Below are 16,683 nucleotides of genomic sequence, written 5' to 3'. Positions count from 1 at the left end.
CTTGGAAATGGAGTAATGGCAGCACACTCGATTTTTCAGGGATAAACCGCTTTTGCTCACTGTGGGGCTAATTTAAGATGCAATTAGGATGGTCACAGGTAGATAGATCAGGTCGGCTTGATTACTTTGAAATAAACCGATTAAGGGTGTCCCTTGCTTGCACCTTCATGGTTAGTACCTGGTCGAGGTTGTCTTTTCATATGACGGATTTCGGCTAGGGAAAGCTGCTTATTTCCAGGCTTGGAAACTGCCCGAGAAGGAAGTGGTTTTTATCTTTCCTCATGGGAAAGACATCAATGGAGTTCTAGGTGCTATGAACATCTTGCAAGAGGAGATGATGCGGTTATAGATATAATTATGACACTTATCACTTGATGCTGCTATTTTCTGCGTTTGATCCTAAATTCTGACCTTTTTTCTTTGGGGATCTGTTTTGAGACATTTAAAAAGTAAATCCTGTAGCATCTACTCGAAAGGGTTAATCAATAAAGGGAGGTTCTGTTGTTTATTAGCAATTAACCCATGTCATGAATCCACTAGCTTAAGAAAGAATCCTTGGATTACAAACTACCAAAAGAAAGAACAAGTTGAACGTATTTGAAAGATCACAATGGCGGATAAGCAACGTTACAAGATGGAACATTGATAACTGTTGATATCGACATTAGCACATCTGGGTTGCAGTTCAATCCACTACGTTCGGGTTGCAGTTCAATCCTGTCACATTATCCTCAAGAAGTATGCCAACTCTGTGCATTCTATCATAACCAAATTACAGTTACTTAAAGCCAAGATGAATCACATGAAACTACAAGCATGCTATGGCTCTCTCCAGATTGGTCTTCCCGAAGGTGTGTTGGTCTCTCAACTAAAGTCAAAACTGCACATGATGCCGCTGCAGCCTATGCTTCTCGTTTCGGCCGGTTGCGAGTGCGGGAAAGAACAGGTTTTTCTTCTAAAGAGACCTCGGCATCATCACCTTCATCTGCATCCTTTATTGCTTGATTGATTGCAAGCTGGATTAGAGAAATGTAAATTCTGTTACACTAGGGTGAGCCTCTTCATAAACACAGATAGAAACATCAACAGACTATCTTAAAAAGTTCTTTGTATGGTTTGTTCCAAGTGACGGATCAAATCAACATGCTGGTCTTCAACCATCAAAGATATGAAAACCCACATCTCTATGTAATACAAGTGTTCACCCTCTACAAGGACAAAGGACCATCTAAAAACATGGAAGAAAGAAGCGGTCGCACACTTTGTCTGGCATTAAAATTGTGAAGGTAAAAAAATTTCATCGGAGGCTTCTCCAAAATCTGAGAAAGGTTATGATTCCTATTGCTATTACCATACAGAAAAGAGCAGAGAGATATCCAAAAGGTAGCAAAAGCTTAGATGAGACAGTAGCCCAATGTAGACACGCAATCCTGTCTGCAAAGCAAAATTTCTGTATCTCAAGGTAGCAAACTCAAAACAAAGAAAGGAAAAGCAGACTATGTTGTTGCAATTCACAAACTAAAGTATATCCTTATTGGTTCTTCTATTTGCTGGCAACTTATTGTTGTCCTTTGACGTGCAAATTAAGGTGATAGCAACACTTGAGTAGTTCGAATATAGCAGAATTAGCTGAGAATGACTAGAACATATGCCAAACGAAAAAGAGCGAGGAGTTTTGTTATGCGGGTAACATTAAATCCTCGTGGTGAGCAGCAAAGCTGTCAACCAATCAGCTAAAGCTAAAAGATAAGAAACACGAGTTGCACCATTGCCCAACAAAACATGAATTGCCCATTTAATTTTACACTGTAAGAAGATTAAATCTTCCATTTCCATTCCCGCAAGAAATGGATGTCATCAGCATTTTAGCAACTCTCCAATATAGAAGAAAATCTGAAAATTACATACATACAGTCGTGCGAATTGCAGTCTTCCACAAGCAGAACAGAACCGGTTTCACGCGACACCACACCCAGAAAATGGCCAAGACTTCACTCAAAAAACTCGAAATTGATTCACGATTAGAAGGTTTCGTCCCTCGGAAATCGAACTCCGAAGCGGGCTTCAAATAATGAAGCTTGGAGAATGCTCCTCGAGGTCACTCGTTAAACCAATTTACAAAAGTTACCATTTTTAACACACTGATTTCCTCATACCATCGACACAAGTACTTCAACAATCCAGCGAAACAACAAGCATTTCGGAAAGCCATCACCTCCACACAACCGGGAGAAAAAAGCAGCATGAAATCGGGAGAAAAACGAGCTAAGAATCGAGGGAAAGGGAGCATCATCTACCTCCTCGAGGAAGTCCCTGTCGAGCTTATCGGCGATCTTTATGGAGGCGAAGACGGTGACGACGAGGAGAGAGCGGGAACACGAACGCGAACACGTAGCTGCTCCCGCTCGGGCCGGCGGCGGCCACCAGCCGGGCGCCCCTGCCGGCGCGGCGAGGCGTCCCGCCGGCGCCGGGGAAAACGACCGGCGGCGAGACCCGCACGTGCGGGGGCCCGAGGGGCGCACGTGCGGGGGAGGGCGGGGGGGGAAGGGGAACGGCAGTTGAAGCAGGGGAGGAGGCTCGCCATGGCGGTGGCGCGGGGACGACTCCGTCCGTCCGTCCGTCCGTCCGTCGTCTTATCTCTTCATTTTTCACAGAGCGCGCCACGATGCCATTTTACCGAAACGCCCCTAGCTATACCCGACGCCGTTCTACATTTTAGAAAGACACCAAATTTTATTTGGGATAATGAAATAAATAATTTATGAATCTTAGTTTAATATGCAACATGATTCTTAAATTTTTGCTCGATATGCCATGTAGTTCATGAATTTTTAAATCTGTTTCCCTAGATTTTGATATAGTCGATGAACTATATTACGCATGTACCAAAAGTATAATTATTACATTGCATATCAGGTCAAAATTCTAGAATCATTTGTGTTATTTTTCCATAGCATATGTCTCTTCACTCAGCTAGCCTCAATCTTGGCCACGAAGGAGCTCCATGGCTTGATCTTGAGCAAGAGTTGTCATCCCCATGTCTCGCACACCTGCATTGCAAGGGCATTCGCGCCTGGCTGGCCGACGATGAAGATGGAGGATGAATTGGTGCTTTCTGAAGATTTTGCACGATGGTGATGCTCAGACAGCTTGGACGTCCGCGAGGACTTTGAAAATTTTCATGGGCGAAGAGGGGAAGGAGGAGGTGGAGTACGGTGAGGAGAGTGAGGTGAGATTTATTGGCGGCCAGAGCCATTATGTTGACATTCCATCTATCTAAATACATTTAACATTTTGTCAAACATTGTGCAAGTTATTAAAAATCCCATTTTTATCCTTTCTGGCCCATATCCTATTTGACCTCATCATATCCAATAAAAAGGTCTGGACTTAGTTTCAATTTATTTAGTTAACACAAAAATATTAACGACCCACTAAAACACTCATACTTAAAATTAGGAAATCAAATTTCTAATTTTAAATAGAGGAAGTCATTTTCCCAAGCATGACAAGTCTTTTGGCAGAACTCAAATGGTACAAATGATTCCAACTCTAGGATGAAAAGCCACACTGGGCTCAAACACAATACCTTTTAACCCAGATGAGATGCAAGCACCTAATAACATTCAGTCATATTTTTCAGCATGTTATTAAATAAATGAACACTAACTATCTTCTGTGGAAATGATTTTCGACAGAAAGTATTTTCTTTTTTCATGAATCTTTTTTAGAATAAACATACCATAATTAAATATATGAATTTTTATGGGAAGCAATGGAGTTATAGAATTTAGTAGACAAAATTAATATTGCATTTGTAAAATTACCATCTTGCATTACTATTAACACGGATCAAAAGTTCATCCTCGAAGAATTTTCGTGGTTTTCTTTTTTTGATAGTTTCCTTATCTCGATTCAAGCGAGCTTCTGAAAATGCAATTTCAGTGAAAAGGAGGGGAATATAACAAAATGGGACAAGTAGAAAAACCCCAGCATCTGTCGAAAGACTTGCTGGAATTGGAAACTCTAGCAGATGATGAACACTTGAACAGCACATGTTTTTGGCCAATAGATTCTTGTGTTTGATGAGCCAAGCGTGTTGTGTGATGAATGATAGCAAGCTAGCTTGACCACTTTCCAGTACTACCGACTGGCTAGCAACTACCCAATAATACACAGTGCGCATCTTGGACAATGAAAAAGAGACGGGCTGAATTAACACCTCAGTTGTTCACTCGTTATGATAGATTCGGGAGTTGCGAAAACGGAGAGCTTCATCTTTATGCTGGTATCAGTTTTTGCGGCAGAGTCTACATTAATATGCACGGGATGTGGTCGATCTTCGTCCATTCTCTTTCGCATTGTTGCTCGACCAGGGGGCAGCCACTGACTTCCAGGCGTGAAAGAGTGGCGGGAAGCCCCTCGACGGGCAAAGAGTGGAGCTTCCGACAATCTTTAAGCCTAAGATCTTCCAGGGATGTCAGGTTCTGCAACCAGTTAGTTCGAAACTCCAGGTTCGGAAGCCTTTCCAGGTGAAGGCTGGTGAGAGTGGGAGGAAGCATCCACTCGGGGAAAGTCGAAAGAGTCGAGCATCCCCCGGTTACTGATAATTTCTCGAGCGAGTTCAGTCTATGGAAGGCCCAGTCGGCCAAGGGGCTAATGCTCTCGCAATCTTTGATCTCTAGGGATACTAGTTTGATGGGTAAGCCGCCTTCTGGGAAGGACTCAATTCGTGGACAGTCTGAAATGCACAGTTCCTGAAGAGCAGTCAGATTCTGCATTTGCTCTGGCAATGCCCTGAGGTTCTCGCAGTTCTCAATATGGACCCTTTTGAGATTGGCCATGGGAAGTCCTCCTTCAGGGAAATATGTCAGACTCGGACACTTTTCGATTTCCAAATAATCAAGAGAAGCCAGCTTGTGCAGGCCATTGGGTAAGGACACGAGACTTGTGCAGTTGCCGACACGAAAAGATTCGAGAACCATTTCACCATCTTGACTTAGGATGTCGGCTACTGACTCCAGATTCGAACAGCTACAGATGGTCAGCGTCTTCAGTGTGAGCGGTAATTGGCCACTCGGGAAGGATATCAGAGAGGAGCAGTCGAAGATCTCCAAGACCTTGAGAAGGACATTGTCCCGTAGCATTATTCCACGGGGAAGCGACTCCAAATCCGGACAAAGGTCGATAGACAACTGCTGGAAAGAGGTGGGAATGACTTCACCTGTTCTCGGAAAGGAGGTGAGGGAATAGCATCCGCTTATGTACAGATACTCGAGCGATGTATGCCTGTTATAAATTATCCCTCTAGGCAGGGACTCCAGGTTGCATCCGCGAATTGCCAGTCCCCTTAGCATGGACGGAACATTTGTCTCGGTGAATGATACAATTGCAGGGCAGTGCTTGATTGTCAACTCTTGAAGAGATGTGAGACTGTGAAGCGCGGCCGGCAGAGTCTGTAGACTATGACAATGCTCCAACTCCAGATACTCAATATCCTTCGGCAGATGTTGCTCTTTCTTGGTCAAAGCAATCAATTGTGGACAATAGCGAATTACCATACTCCGAAGGGAAGTCAACTGTTGAAACCCACCATCATCTTCGCACAAATAGTTAAGATCAGTGCAGTCCGTGATATTTAAATGCTCGAGCCGTGTCAAATGTTGCATCAGACCCGGGTTGAAATGAGTGAGATTTGAGATCTCACTGATTTGCAAGGAGAGAAGTGAGCTCATATCGAGGGCGGTTCCAAGTGATAATGCGTCACATCCTTTAATGTCTAGTCGACAGAGCAGAGGAAGCCTTGGGAGTGGAGATACCAAGAGCTTGCATTCATGAATCACAAGTTTCTCCAAGCAAGGAAGATGGTTGGATAGTTTTCCTTTTAGATTCTGACATCTCTCAATATAAAGCTCGCGAAGGCTCGGGAACGCTACAATTCCTTTATCATCTAGAGAACAAGACCACTCCTCCCACTCCAACATGTCTTTGAAAATAAGTGTCTCCAGCGAGGGAAAAGGCTTGCCACGAGATAAGGCATAGCCATAAAATTCCACACCAACGCTCTTCACAGCAGTCAGTCCCTCGATGCAGAGATGTTTCAGCAAGGATAGCTGAGCCAATGGGGGTAAGCACATGCATCTTCGACAATCTGTGAGGCTGAGAAACACCATGTTAGAGAAGGAAGGGTCCCCCAACCAAGACGAAAACCTCGTGCCTCCATAACTTCTTATGTCGACCTTCTTTACTTTCGAATAAGGTTGTAGCATCTCAAGGACGGTTATCTGAACATTTTCGTCTTGCAATTCAAAGTTGCTGCTCCATTCCATTGTCAATGTGGTCAGGTGCTTCTTATTTGTCAAATTGGCCCTCCTTGCATCCCAAGCATCTTCAACGTTCTCCAACCTTGATAAGGTAAGCGCTCCATGAAGATGCACCATATCGCGCAACTCTCCTATGTCAGAACCGCTTTTAGGGCCCACAACAAATTCAGGCAAAGTGTGAAGATTTCTCAGTCTACTCATATGCGAAGGCATGCACGATATTATGCTCCCGCTTATATCGAAATAATGCAAGTTAATTAGGTCTGTCAAATCTGTAGGCAACTCTTCAAGAGAATCACAATCATTTAACATCAGTGTCTGCAGGTTGTATAGAGTACATACAGATTGAGGTAGAGATTTAATGGCAGTGTGTGAGAGATTCAGGTAACGGAGATTTTTCAAATCACCGATCAAGTTGGGTAGCTCAGTGATGCAATAGCCACTCAAAGAAAGCACCCTCAGGCATCTCAACCTAGGCAAAAGATCTGTGACCACCTTATTGCTTAAGTAACAAAATCCGGTCTCATATGGAGACAACGGCAGGAATGTCCGCAACCACTCAACTTCCATTAAGGATTCGAATTTCTTGTACACGTCATATCTACCACGAGGATAGGAGAAGTGACGAGCCTTTCCCGAAAAACCAGTTGGCTTTTGCAGCCCTGATCTACCCTCGAAGCTTAGGCGCATCTTTCTCGACACTAGCTGAGCTAAATCATTAATCAGGTCATGCATGACGTACCGTGATTTATCTGCAGTTGACTCCTGGAAAAATGATCTTGATAACAGATTATTAAAGTACTCCACACCTAGATCTTCCATTCTTTTATTATCTTCTCCTTGCTGAACGAACCCTTCAGCCATCCATAGCAAGACTAGCTTGTCTCTGTCAAATTCGTAGTCCTTTGGGAATAATGAACAATATGCAAAACATCGCTTTAGATTTGCAGGAAGGTGTTGATAGCTCAACTGCAGAGCAGGAAGGATGCTGTTTCTTCTTGTTGGCAAATCCCAGAGATTACTATGCAAGATCTCTTGCCAGTGGTCAATCCCTAACTTGGAGCCAAGAAGGCTTCCCAAAGATTTCGCAGCCAAAGGCACGCCTCTGCACTTCTTCACAATTTCTCGACCAATAACTTCCAGCTGATGACGAGTTCCTGAGTCAGCATTTGGAAAAGCATGTCGAGAAAACAATGACCAACAAGCATCGTCTGACAATTCCCTGAGACGATAAGGCGCGCCGGTATTCATAAATGACAAAGCAGCTTCATTGCGCGTTGTGACCATTATTTTACTTCCACGAGCACCAGCAAGCAAAGATACCATTAACTCGTGCCAATTCTCATAGTTGTCATCCCATAAGTCATCTAAGACGACGAGAAATTTCTTTTTACTTAGCTTCTGTCCTAAGCTACTCTGTAGTAGCTCCAAGTTCATGGTTTCCCACGACTTCTGAGTGGCTGATTCAAGAATTGCCTTTGTTATCCTTACCATATCAAATTGATCAGACACACAGGCCCAAGCTTTCACATCAAAAAACTCATCCACCCTTCTGTCATTGAAGACAAATTGAGCAAGCAGAGTCTTACCAATTCCACCCATCCCCAAAACAGGGACTACAGAGAACTCACTAGTTTGCCTTTCACAATCACTGCCCAAAAGTAACCTAATTATTTCTTCTTTGTCATCATCCCTACCGAAAACACGAGACTCAACGAGTAGTGGAGTCGTTGGCATTCTTCGCGTGATTCTAAACTTCCTCCCACCTTCACCTTTTAGTCCAAGCAAATCTTTTTGTTTTGCAATGTATTCTAATTTATCGACAATTTCCATTATCTTTGACTTGATCGTGTCATCAAATGATCTAAAAGGAGGTACCAAGTTCCAATTGCGCACCTGATTCCTCGTGTTTTTAGAGCCGACTTGCAACTTGCATCTCAATGCTTCCGTGGCCAACACATCCAATATGTCCTCAGCTTCATAGGTCGTTTCTTTAAGCATATCTAGCCAGGTTTCGATGGCCGGATTATCGTACTGCTTGTCCTCTGCATCATCAAGAACAGCAATGTTCGTAAAATATGTAATCTTCAGCTTTTCAAGGAGGAATTCATCGATGTTTGAGCGATGAAGAAACTCCGTGATATCTCCAGACGTTAGCTTGTCAAAAAGCACCTGCAGGGCCGGAGAGAGAACTGCTTCCCACCAAACCATGTTTTGCTTTGGCTGCGGACGCAGAACTGAGACAGCTAAAGCGAGCAGGGTGACAAGTTGGTGTCTTTTCGTTGATATTTCCAACTTTTGCTGAAAGTTGACTCTAATCATTCACAGTTTCTAGTCTTCTTGCTTTGGTGGCAATGCCGGCAAAAGACCAAAAAAAAAAAAAAATCATTATGGCTAGAAGTTGATTAATTGTGCGACTTTGAGTCTCCATACTCAACTTTCCACAATGAACTCCGCCGCCTGCTATGCCACCCACCATTCTCCTTCTATCCACTTTTGACTCGTTCACCGAAATTGCAAAATGCAGACAAAAATTGAAGTCCGACGAGGACAAGGAGGGTCGCCGGGCCAGAAGGCCTAAAACATGGAGCAGCTTTTTGTAGGCTTTTAAGATGGTAAAGGGGCAGGAATACACAGACCTCTGCATATTGAACAAGAGGAGAGCTATTCTGAAATATATATGTAAAAATTAAAATAAATTCACGGAAATACCTTTTAACATAACGATAATACTTATTTTTACTCTCCTAATGGGTGACCATTTGAGAAGGTGCTCGCCCGTGATATCACCTATGGTGGACCTGTAATGACCTACTCTGATGAGGGCAAGGAGTGGTCATTGAACCAACGGACTTAAACGAGAAGTGGTTCTTGATAAGTTTCTAAAATAGTTAAGGGGTTAGGAATTAACTGAATTGTGCATTAAATAAGAAGAATGATTATGAAATATGTACGCAAAAACTACAATAAATCATGAAAGTGCTTTTTGACATAATGGCAGTACTTAACTTTGAAACTCCAAAGTTAATTATGCACACATGCATGCACTTTCATAATAAGTGATCTTGAGTATGAAATAGGTCAAAGTAAACAATATTTCAAGTAAATTAAATCCCGGACGTCACATCATGCCTCCTCTAATAGCTAGATGGTTGAAAACTATATTCCTTTCAAATTTTGAAGAAAAACGAAAAAGAAAATAGTTCGGGACCCAAAAAAGAGGACAACCTCCGTTGACTTTTTTGTTTTGGTTGAAATCTTCGTTGACTTTGATAGCTAGGAAAGGCTTAGCTCGTCTTCCCGTCGCTTGTCTTATCAATTGATGGTCATATTTCGGTTTTATATAAGCTCGTCCTGTTTTAATCTCAGCTGGATAATATAGAGATATTGCACGGTAATGCCCGATCTCCTGATGCAAAATTTGGTATAGCTGAAATGCTTCCAGCGTCTTCTTTCTTGTCACTAGTAAATCACAGCGAAGTCAAAGAGGCAACCAATAATTACAAGGGAAACAATCTGAGCATCTACTTTTACATGTAATGAAATATAGTTACATCACTTCAGTTTCCACTGAGATGACTGCATCTCAGTTCAAAACAATGCGTGACTCACAAAGGCCACTCGGATAATGATCGGGAAGAACCAAAGGAGACAGCACAAAAGTAGATCATGTCACACCCGCCAGAACCATAAGCTAGCAAATTTTGTCTCTTGATTCTTCCTCTCAACCAAAAACTTGCACACGAGAATGAGAAGCCGTGGCAGCAGCAGAGGCAACGATCACCATAGACCCGTTTATACACTAATATACTTCATCCATGATGTATCCCCCTAGTCCTGGGGGCGATAGCGGTGGGACGGCTGATGCATGAGAAGCAGCAGCACTGGCTTCAATATCCAAGATCTTCCTTGCAGTTGAGTGGTGTTCCATGCTTCTTCCAGCCTTTCTCGATGGTAGGGATTCCGAGGCAGCTGCTTTAGATGAATTACCACCACCAATCATAGATAAGAACTTGTCTCTTGATAGAACTGATGGGGCGGATGCAATGACAGAGCTGAAGACACCAGATTCCCTCAGGCCTTGTATAATAGCCTGATGTAAAAGAGATCGCACCAAATGGATTCAATAGAGAGAAGAAAGAATTTAGGAGGAGAAAAAAGACTGTCGATTTGAACTCCAAAAGCAGAAAGCACGTTTTTTTCCCCAAAAGTGGGGTAAGGTTCAGAGATTTACCTATGCAACTACACTTTATCTAGTATAGATCCACCTACTAGACATTAGTTGTTAGAGCATATAAATGTGTCCAGCATTACAAAATCCAAACTTGCTCTATCATCCCCCACCCATGTCCAATCTTGACAAAGTATAATTAGAGATAAGGGCAGAAAGCCTTTTTTATAGTACTATTCAGTAGAGAAAATACTAGAAATGATGCTTACCATGGGAGCATATATACGAGTTAGAATGCCTTTCCTTAGGAGTTTTATCTTTATGTCTTTGTCACCCCAGACAACATGTTCATGATACCTAAACCAAAAATCACATAATTTGCCAAAAAGAGCCACTCGATGTGAGCCAATACTATTGAGCAGACTGATCCTCATCATATTAAAGTTGAAGCGTCGTTAAAAGAAATGAGACAAGAAAAGAACTGAATGGTATCCAGGTGTTACCAGTTTAGCATTTCATCCTCAGTAGCTGTCGAAGCAATTATGAATGCCTGCAGCATTTACATTTGCTTCATCGATCAAAAGGAATTTCACAAACAGATTATTATAGCATAAACATAGACTCTACAGTTCAACCACTGGATAATTTTTCATAATACATGCAAATTAGGATGAGAAATAAAGACTTGTGACTACATTGGACTCCCAGATGTTACCAAGTTATAGAGAGCACTTTTTACCCAGCATCATCATAATACAAGACAGATGATTTTCCATTTGAGCAAAGTTCATTCCTTGCTGAAAATCCCACATCATTTGTGCGCACGTGTGTGTAGAAGCCTTGACACTTAGGCGAGACATAGCTTATCACTATGGAAGCTTATTTGTTGCTACATGGGTCCAATTTAAATCAAAATCAATGTAATGGCCTCCTACAACTTGTGGTCTCCCCAAAAGTAAATAAGAGCCAGTTACGTCTAAATGCAGCTCAGTTTCACCAGCCACCCACAGTTCACTCCTCAACCCAACAAAAGAAGAAGAGGGAAAGAAATGTCTATATGAGAAAACATACATGTGAAAGAGAGAGAGAGAGAGAGAGAGAGAGAGAGAGATCACTCACTGATCTGTCAAATTCTAACATGAAGCATCTTTTAACATCTTCCTTTGTGGGCTTGCAGCCGCACCTATCACGCCTAGAAGTCAAATCTGAGAACTTGGCATATGTGTAATGAAGAACAGCAGCCTCTTCCAACTTGATCTCACTAACAGCCAAAGCAAATGGCATAGTTAAATTCTACCTGAACAGATACCAAGACTTTGTGCTAAAGATTTATGGACAAATAGACAGATGACAAATAAATCCAGCAAACATCCTTCATTATATATTTTAAAAAACAAAAAAAAACTAGTAACATCAGCCTACTGACGCTCAAGGAGCTGGATCTGTAGATAAATTACCCAAACAACTGTACTAACATCTAGAAGGAAATAAAAAAAAAGTGAGATGCATTATTTGCAGCCTATGAAGTAGACTGCCAATCAAAAGCCTAACATTTACAGATAAGAGCGCCATACTTGGGGGTTTTCATGTAATTGTGCCATCTGTGTGCTCCATTAGGTCGGAGATGATCCTGAATTCGGGCAGCTGCTTTTCCATTTCCATAAGTCAAGAAGTAGTTTGGATTACCACGAGTCGATTCTTTGTACATTCCAAAGTAAGTATCTTTCGGAAGATGGTCATAATTTTTCTTGAACATTGAGACCTGCTCAGCAGAGTTCATATACAAATCAAAAGAAGCGAATATCTTTCACAAACATCCAGAATTAGCTGGAAATATGCTTTGAATCCTCCTGTTTAATGAGCAATGACAAACCACTACAATTATGACTGCGAAGTTGAAAACTTGTGTCTTCATGGAAAAAAAGGGCATAATGTTTGAAACTATACAATGTAAACTAATGAAGACGAAAATCATAGATTTGATGGTAATGGACAATTTCAACAGCTTTTTGACTAACAGCAGTCATAAAATTATAATGCCACAGTCTAAAAATACAGACTTTGTTTATTACTGCAAAGTTGAAAACTCATGTCTTCATTGGAAAAAAGGGCTTAATGTTTGAAAGTATACAATGTAACGAAGACAAAATCAAAGATTTAACGGAAATAAACAAGTAACAGCATTCTGACTGACAGCAGAAATGAAATTATAATGCCACAATCTAAAAAAGACAGAAGAGTAGGAATTCAGGCACAGCTATGGCCTAAAATGGTGAACACAGACTTTTGGATAAGATATGAAGCCAACATCAAGAAACTTTGAGTGTGATAGAAGCATTTACCTCACTGAAAGGATCTTTGATGTCATCACGCTCTACACTGCTCTCCTAAAAAACAATCAGAGGAAATATCAATTATATTGGGCACCAGAGCTAACCAAAGGCAGCAAAGAGAAAGGTGAAACTTTAATATCTCTGTCCCTCATTATCTCACAACACAAATCAAAATCAATGTCAACCTGGAAAAACCACCCACCTTCAGGAGTTGGCTACAAATAAGTATGTAATAAAATAATAAAAAGAACTAAAAGAAGCACCTACAAGACCATCAATATAATGTCAAAACCCTTCACTTACATAGTTTGGAAATACAACCATGTCCACATTATCAGGAACATCCATCAGTAATTGCCTCAGAGAATATTCTCGTGCACCAGCAGGGTGCATCAGCTCATCTGTATCAAGATGAATTATCCAGTCCACTCCAGCATCCTGACGTTACACAAGCGGAGTCAGATGTGATTCTTGTGATAAAATTTATACAATACAATGCATGTAAATTGATACCCTTGCCATGACGATGGCCATCTCCATATTGAGAGATTGCTTCACAAATAGCTCATAATTGCATGGTTTGTAAAAGAAACTTGATAGCCAAGTCTCATTCCAGATTCGACTGATGGATCCACAGAAAAATAAGAACATAAAAGACAATTAGATTTAGAAAGGTCATTAAGTGAATAACCACTATACATAAACTTTCAACTTCCGAGGGCTGCCCATGTCATGTACACAGACCACAGAAAATATGTTAATTATGTAGTCAACGTATCTCAATTCAAAAGACAATTGCACTACACTAAACGAAAATATGATCAAAGTATGATAATAACAAAGAAGAAATAACAACAGAGGAAGGTTTATCTGCCAATAATCATCTCAGTCAGCCTGTTAGAGTGGTGTGTAACGATCCAACATTTAAATGGCAAATTTCACCTTTTAGCTTGCTGCTCCTCTAGCTCTCTTGTTCTGTATATCACTTTCACACCCTGCAAAAGCAGCATGTAATAAATGTTCACGCAGAACTGCCATACCATAAACTAAACAAATAGAATCATAACAAGTCCAGGGTTCTGTCAAGAATTCCTTCACCCCATGGTATATCTGAATGTTGGGTTTTCTTTATGTTGTAGTAAAAGAACATAATTGCCCCTGAGATCATATCTTTCTATAAGCACACTTTTCAATGCTTCACATGAATCTTAAAATCCAAATGATATAGATCCTGAAGAAAAGGGGAAGAGAGATTAAAGCCAACCAAATTAAAGTAAGTGTTTACTTACTGGAATAGATTCAAGAACTTTGGATATGCTAGGAGATGCAGCCTTCCCTTCCACAAACAAAAAGAAGGTTGTGACTCCAATAACCTTATGGTAAAACATCCATGGCAGAATCTGATCCAAACCAGCTGAGGTGCTTGTTGTTATGCATATCTACACAGTAAAAAGAGAATCTGAGAAGGTTGTCATATGCAAGTTGAAAATCCAAAAAAGCCTCCGCATCTACGGATGACAGCACATCGTCCATACATCTGCAATCATTTAACAGAGAATGGACCCTACCACACGATCAAACATAATGATAAAAATGCTCGCACCAACTCTCAGTTCTCCTCACCTAATTGACTCTCTGCCACAATTAAACCAGCCAGAATATTCACAACCTGAAGATCAGTAACCAGCACATTTCCCCCACAGTTCTCTGTGTTCCCTTATGACGTCTACCAATCACTCTGACAAATTAATGACACCAACAGTTTTGGTACACGTGCAGCATACAAAGTCCAAAAGGTATACACAATCCAATGCAGAAAAATATGGGCGAATTCAGCTGATGAAATTTTCAACTCTTTCATTTTCATGAAACACTTCTGGAAACTGTTCAGATTTTTCTTTTCCTTTTCGTGATGAGGGATCAAAATTAACTATATATGGAAAGTCCGTCATTAAAAATAATTTTTTCCTTTCATTCCAGTTCTGAACATAGAAAAGAGAATACCGCTACTAATTATCATCGGATGCACCCTATGACCCTAGATCAGACGCATAATTTGAAACCTATCGATCAATGATGTCAAGATACTCACATAGCAACGAGACCAATGACTAGTACTAGGAGTCACCGACACTCATTCAGACAACCAAAGCGAACCATCCCCAAGATCGACATCTCTGAACATCCAGAATGCCATATACGGCTAACGTACTCGACCAAAGAAAAAACACACACGCACTGAGACAAAAACAGAACCCAGATCGGGATCAACACAAGCAGCGGGAAGCAAAAAGAAAAAAAAAATTCAAACTTTCGCCTTCACACAGGAACAAATATCTTGAAAATGTCCGATCCGAGATCGACATCGCAAATCTCGTCCTCGAAATTCAAAAGCTGAACCTCCAGAGCACAATCAACGCCAAGATCAACGCAATCAAGCCAAACGAGGCTGGCGGGAAGGGAAAAAAACGAACCTTCGGCTTCAAACTGGCTCCGAAATCGAACTTCCAATCGCGGTAGTACGGGAAGGAAGGGGAGGCGCTGCGAGCGAGATGGGCGCAATCGGACGGCGACGAGGAGGAGGAAAGGGAGGAGTGGCGGGCGACGGAGGAGAGAGGGGAGGCGTTGTCCATGCCGGGGAAGAGGTGGGCGGATCCGGGCGGGGCCCAGCGGGTGGTGGGGTCGGTGACGCCGCCGCGCCATTGGAGGGCGAAGGCCAGGAGGGCGAGGGAGAGCGGGAGGAGCGTCAGCAGGAGGAGGAGCTTCGCGGCGAGTGACGGCGACGGCGACGGCGCCGAGGAGGAGGAGTTGGAGTAGTGGGAAGCCGCATTTGGCCGGAGCGAAGTGTGGAGGTGGCTCGGCATGGCGGACGCCGGCGGAGGAGCGAGGAGAGAGAGAGAGAGAGAGAGAGGCAGAGAAGAAGACGAAGACTTTTGAATTCTTTTTTTAAAACTATTTTTTATTTATTTGAGCAGCACCATCATGTTTGGTTGGGAAATTTATTAAGCTTAATCATCAAGTTATGTTTATTATTGTTATTATTATTATTATTATTATTATTAATTCTCTCCAATTTGTTCATGGTTTTGCACGTGGAGGATTTAATTCAAACTGGTGAAAGTGAGACCCCACGGCTTTCCATGTAAGGGAAACATTAACATTTAACTGGTTACATAAAATCATACAGAATATTAAAGTTATTAATTAGTGGGAAAATTGTCGACGTGATATAAAGAGGTTATTCACATGTATGTATTATGGTTATAGAAAGAGAAACATTTTTATACGATAAAATGGGTTTAATGTTCGGAACTGAATTATATTAGGATAATAATTGATTTTCGCATCTGCCTAAGATTAAAAAGAAATTGTGAGAGACTTATGAAATTATATGAATGTTTAAGAGATTTTGGAGTTGCCATTTTATCTATAGATATCAGTCATGGTTAATTTTAATGGCATTAGGTCTACTCTATAACAGATAGAGAGACAAAAGGTAAATAAAGAAAGCAAGTCTGTGATCGTTGAAAAGATCAGCAATTGTCTAATACTTTGAAAGGATAAATTTAAATATTTAATCCATGCAATTTGATTATTTAACAATAGAATGAAAAATGGATGAATAATAGATTCTCAAAAAACAGAAACTAGTTCTCTCCGACAATTAGCATAGATAGGTTGATATATTTGTGGACGAAAATCGAAACTGCAAAATTTCCAAAAATAAAATGGAAAATCATAATCACATCACTATCCCTAATGTCCATTACTCCCGTTTTTCTGTTTGTTTTTTCATTGTCCTCCCTTTCGATAAATACTTAAATTACAAGTGACTTTTTCATGGGGGTTGCATATT

The 16,683-nt window shown here is 41.3% G+C and overlaps 3 protein-coding genes across 3 annotated transcripts; all 3 read right to left on the bottom strand.

Moving 5' to 3' along the window:
• Positions 1-587: 587 nt before the first annotated feature.
• On the bottom strand, positions 588-2,673 carry LOC104454568 (the record flags this gene model as incomplete). The annotated part of the gene is given in 3 exon segments (XM_010069470.3): positions 588-1,016; positions 2,298-2,370; positions 2,372-2,673. Coding segments are annotated over 3 exon segments (489 nt in total), but the record flags the coding sequence as incomplete, so codon positions are not given.
• A 1,212-nt stretch (positions 2,674-3,885) lies between these two features.
• Positions 3,886-8,574, bottom strand: LOC104455947 (putative disease resistance RPP13-like protein 1). The gene is made up of 2 exons (XM_018876885.2): positions 8,496-8,574; positions 3,886-8,368 (listed from the first exon to the last, which is right to left on the bottom strand). Exon 2 carries the CDS (start codon positions 8,322-8,324, stop codon positions 4,311-4,313), a length of 4,014 nt encoding a protein of 1,337 aa, XP_018732430.2. The 5' UTR covers positions 8,325-8,368; positions 8,496-8,574; the 3' UTR covers positions 3,886-4,310.
• Positions 8,575-9,743: 1,169 nt separating this feature from the next.
• On the bottom strand, positions 9,744-15,771 carry LOC104454567 (glycosyltransferase-like KOBITO 1). Its single transcript, XM_010069469.3, has 11 exons — positions 15,302-15,771; positions 14,117-14,266; positions 13,770-13,822; positions 13,341-13,449; positions 13,131-13,265; positions 12,837-12,881; positions 12,069-12,256; positions 11,614-11,755; positions 10,998-11,044; positions 10,764-10,851; positions 9,744-10,416 (listed from the first exon to the last, which is right to left on the bottom strand). Exons 1-11 carry the CDS (start codon positions 15,689-15,691, stop codon positions 10,126-10,128), a joined length of 1,638 nt encoding a protein of 545 aa, XP_010067771.2. The 5' UTR covers positions 15,692-15,771; the 3' UTR covers positions 9,744-10,125.
• Between the last annotated feature and the right edge of the window lie 912 nt (positions 15,772-16,683).

The sequence above is a fragment of the Eucalyptus grandis genome, chromosome 7 (assembly GCF_016545825.1).
Source record: "Eucalyptus grandis isolate ANBG69807.140 chromosome 7, ASM1654582v1, whole genome shotgun sequence".
Taxonomy (NCBI): domain Eukaryota; kingdom Viridiplantae; phylum Streptophyta; class Magnoliopsida; order Myrtales; family Myrtaceae; genus Eucalyptus; species Eucalyptus grandis.
This window is presented reverse-complemented; position numbering and strand designations above follow the sequence as displayed.

Bases quoted from the DNA above. Each gene is read 5' to 3' on its own strand.
- LOC104455947 (XM_018876885.2), bottom strand. From the start codon at position 8,324: ATGCTTAAAGAAACGACCTATGAAGCTGAGGACATATTGGATGTGTTG.
- LOC104454567 (XM_010069469.3), bottom strand. From the start codon at position 15,691: ATGCCGAGCCACCTCCACACTTCGCTCCGGCCAAATGCGGCTTCCCAC. The intron at 14,267-15,301 runs GTTCGTTTTTTT...TTTACTGTGTAG, and splicing joins GAGCCAGTTTGAAGCCGAAG to ATATGCATAACAACAAGCAC. The intron at 10,852-10,997 runs GTAACACCTGGA...TTTTTGGTTTAG, and splicing joins GAGGATGAAATGCTAAACTG to GTATCATGAACATGTTGTCT.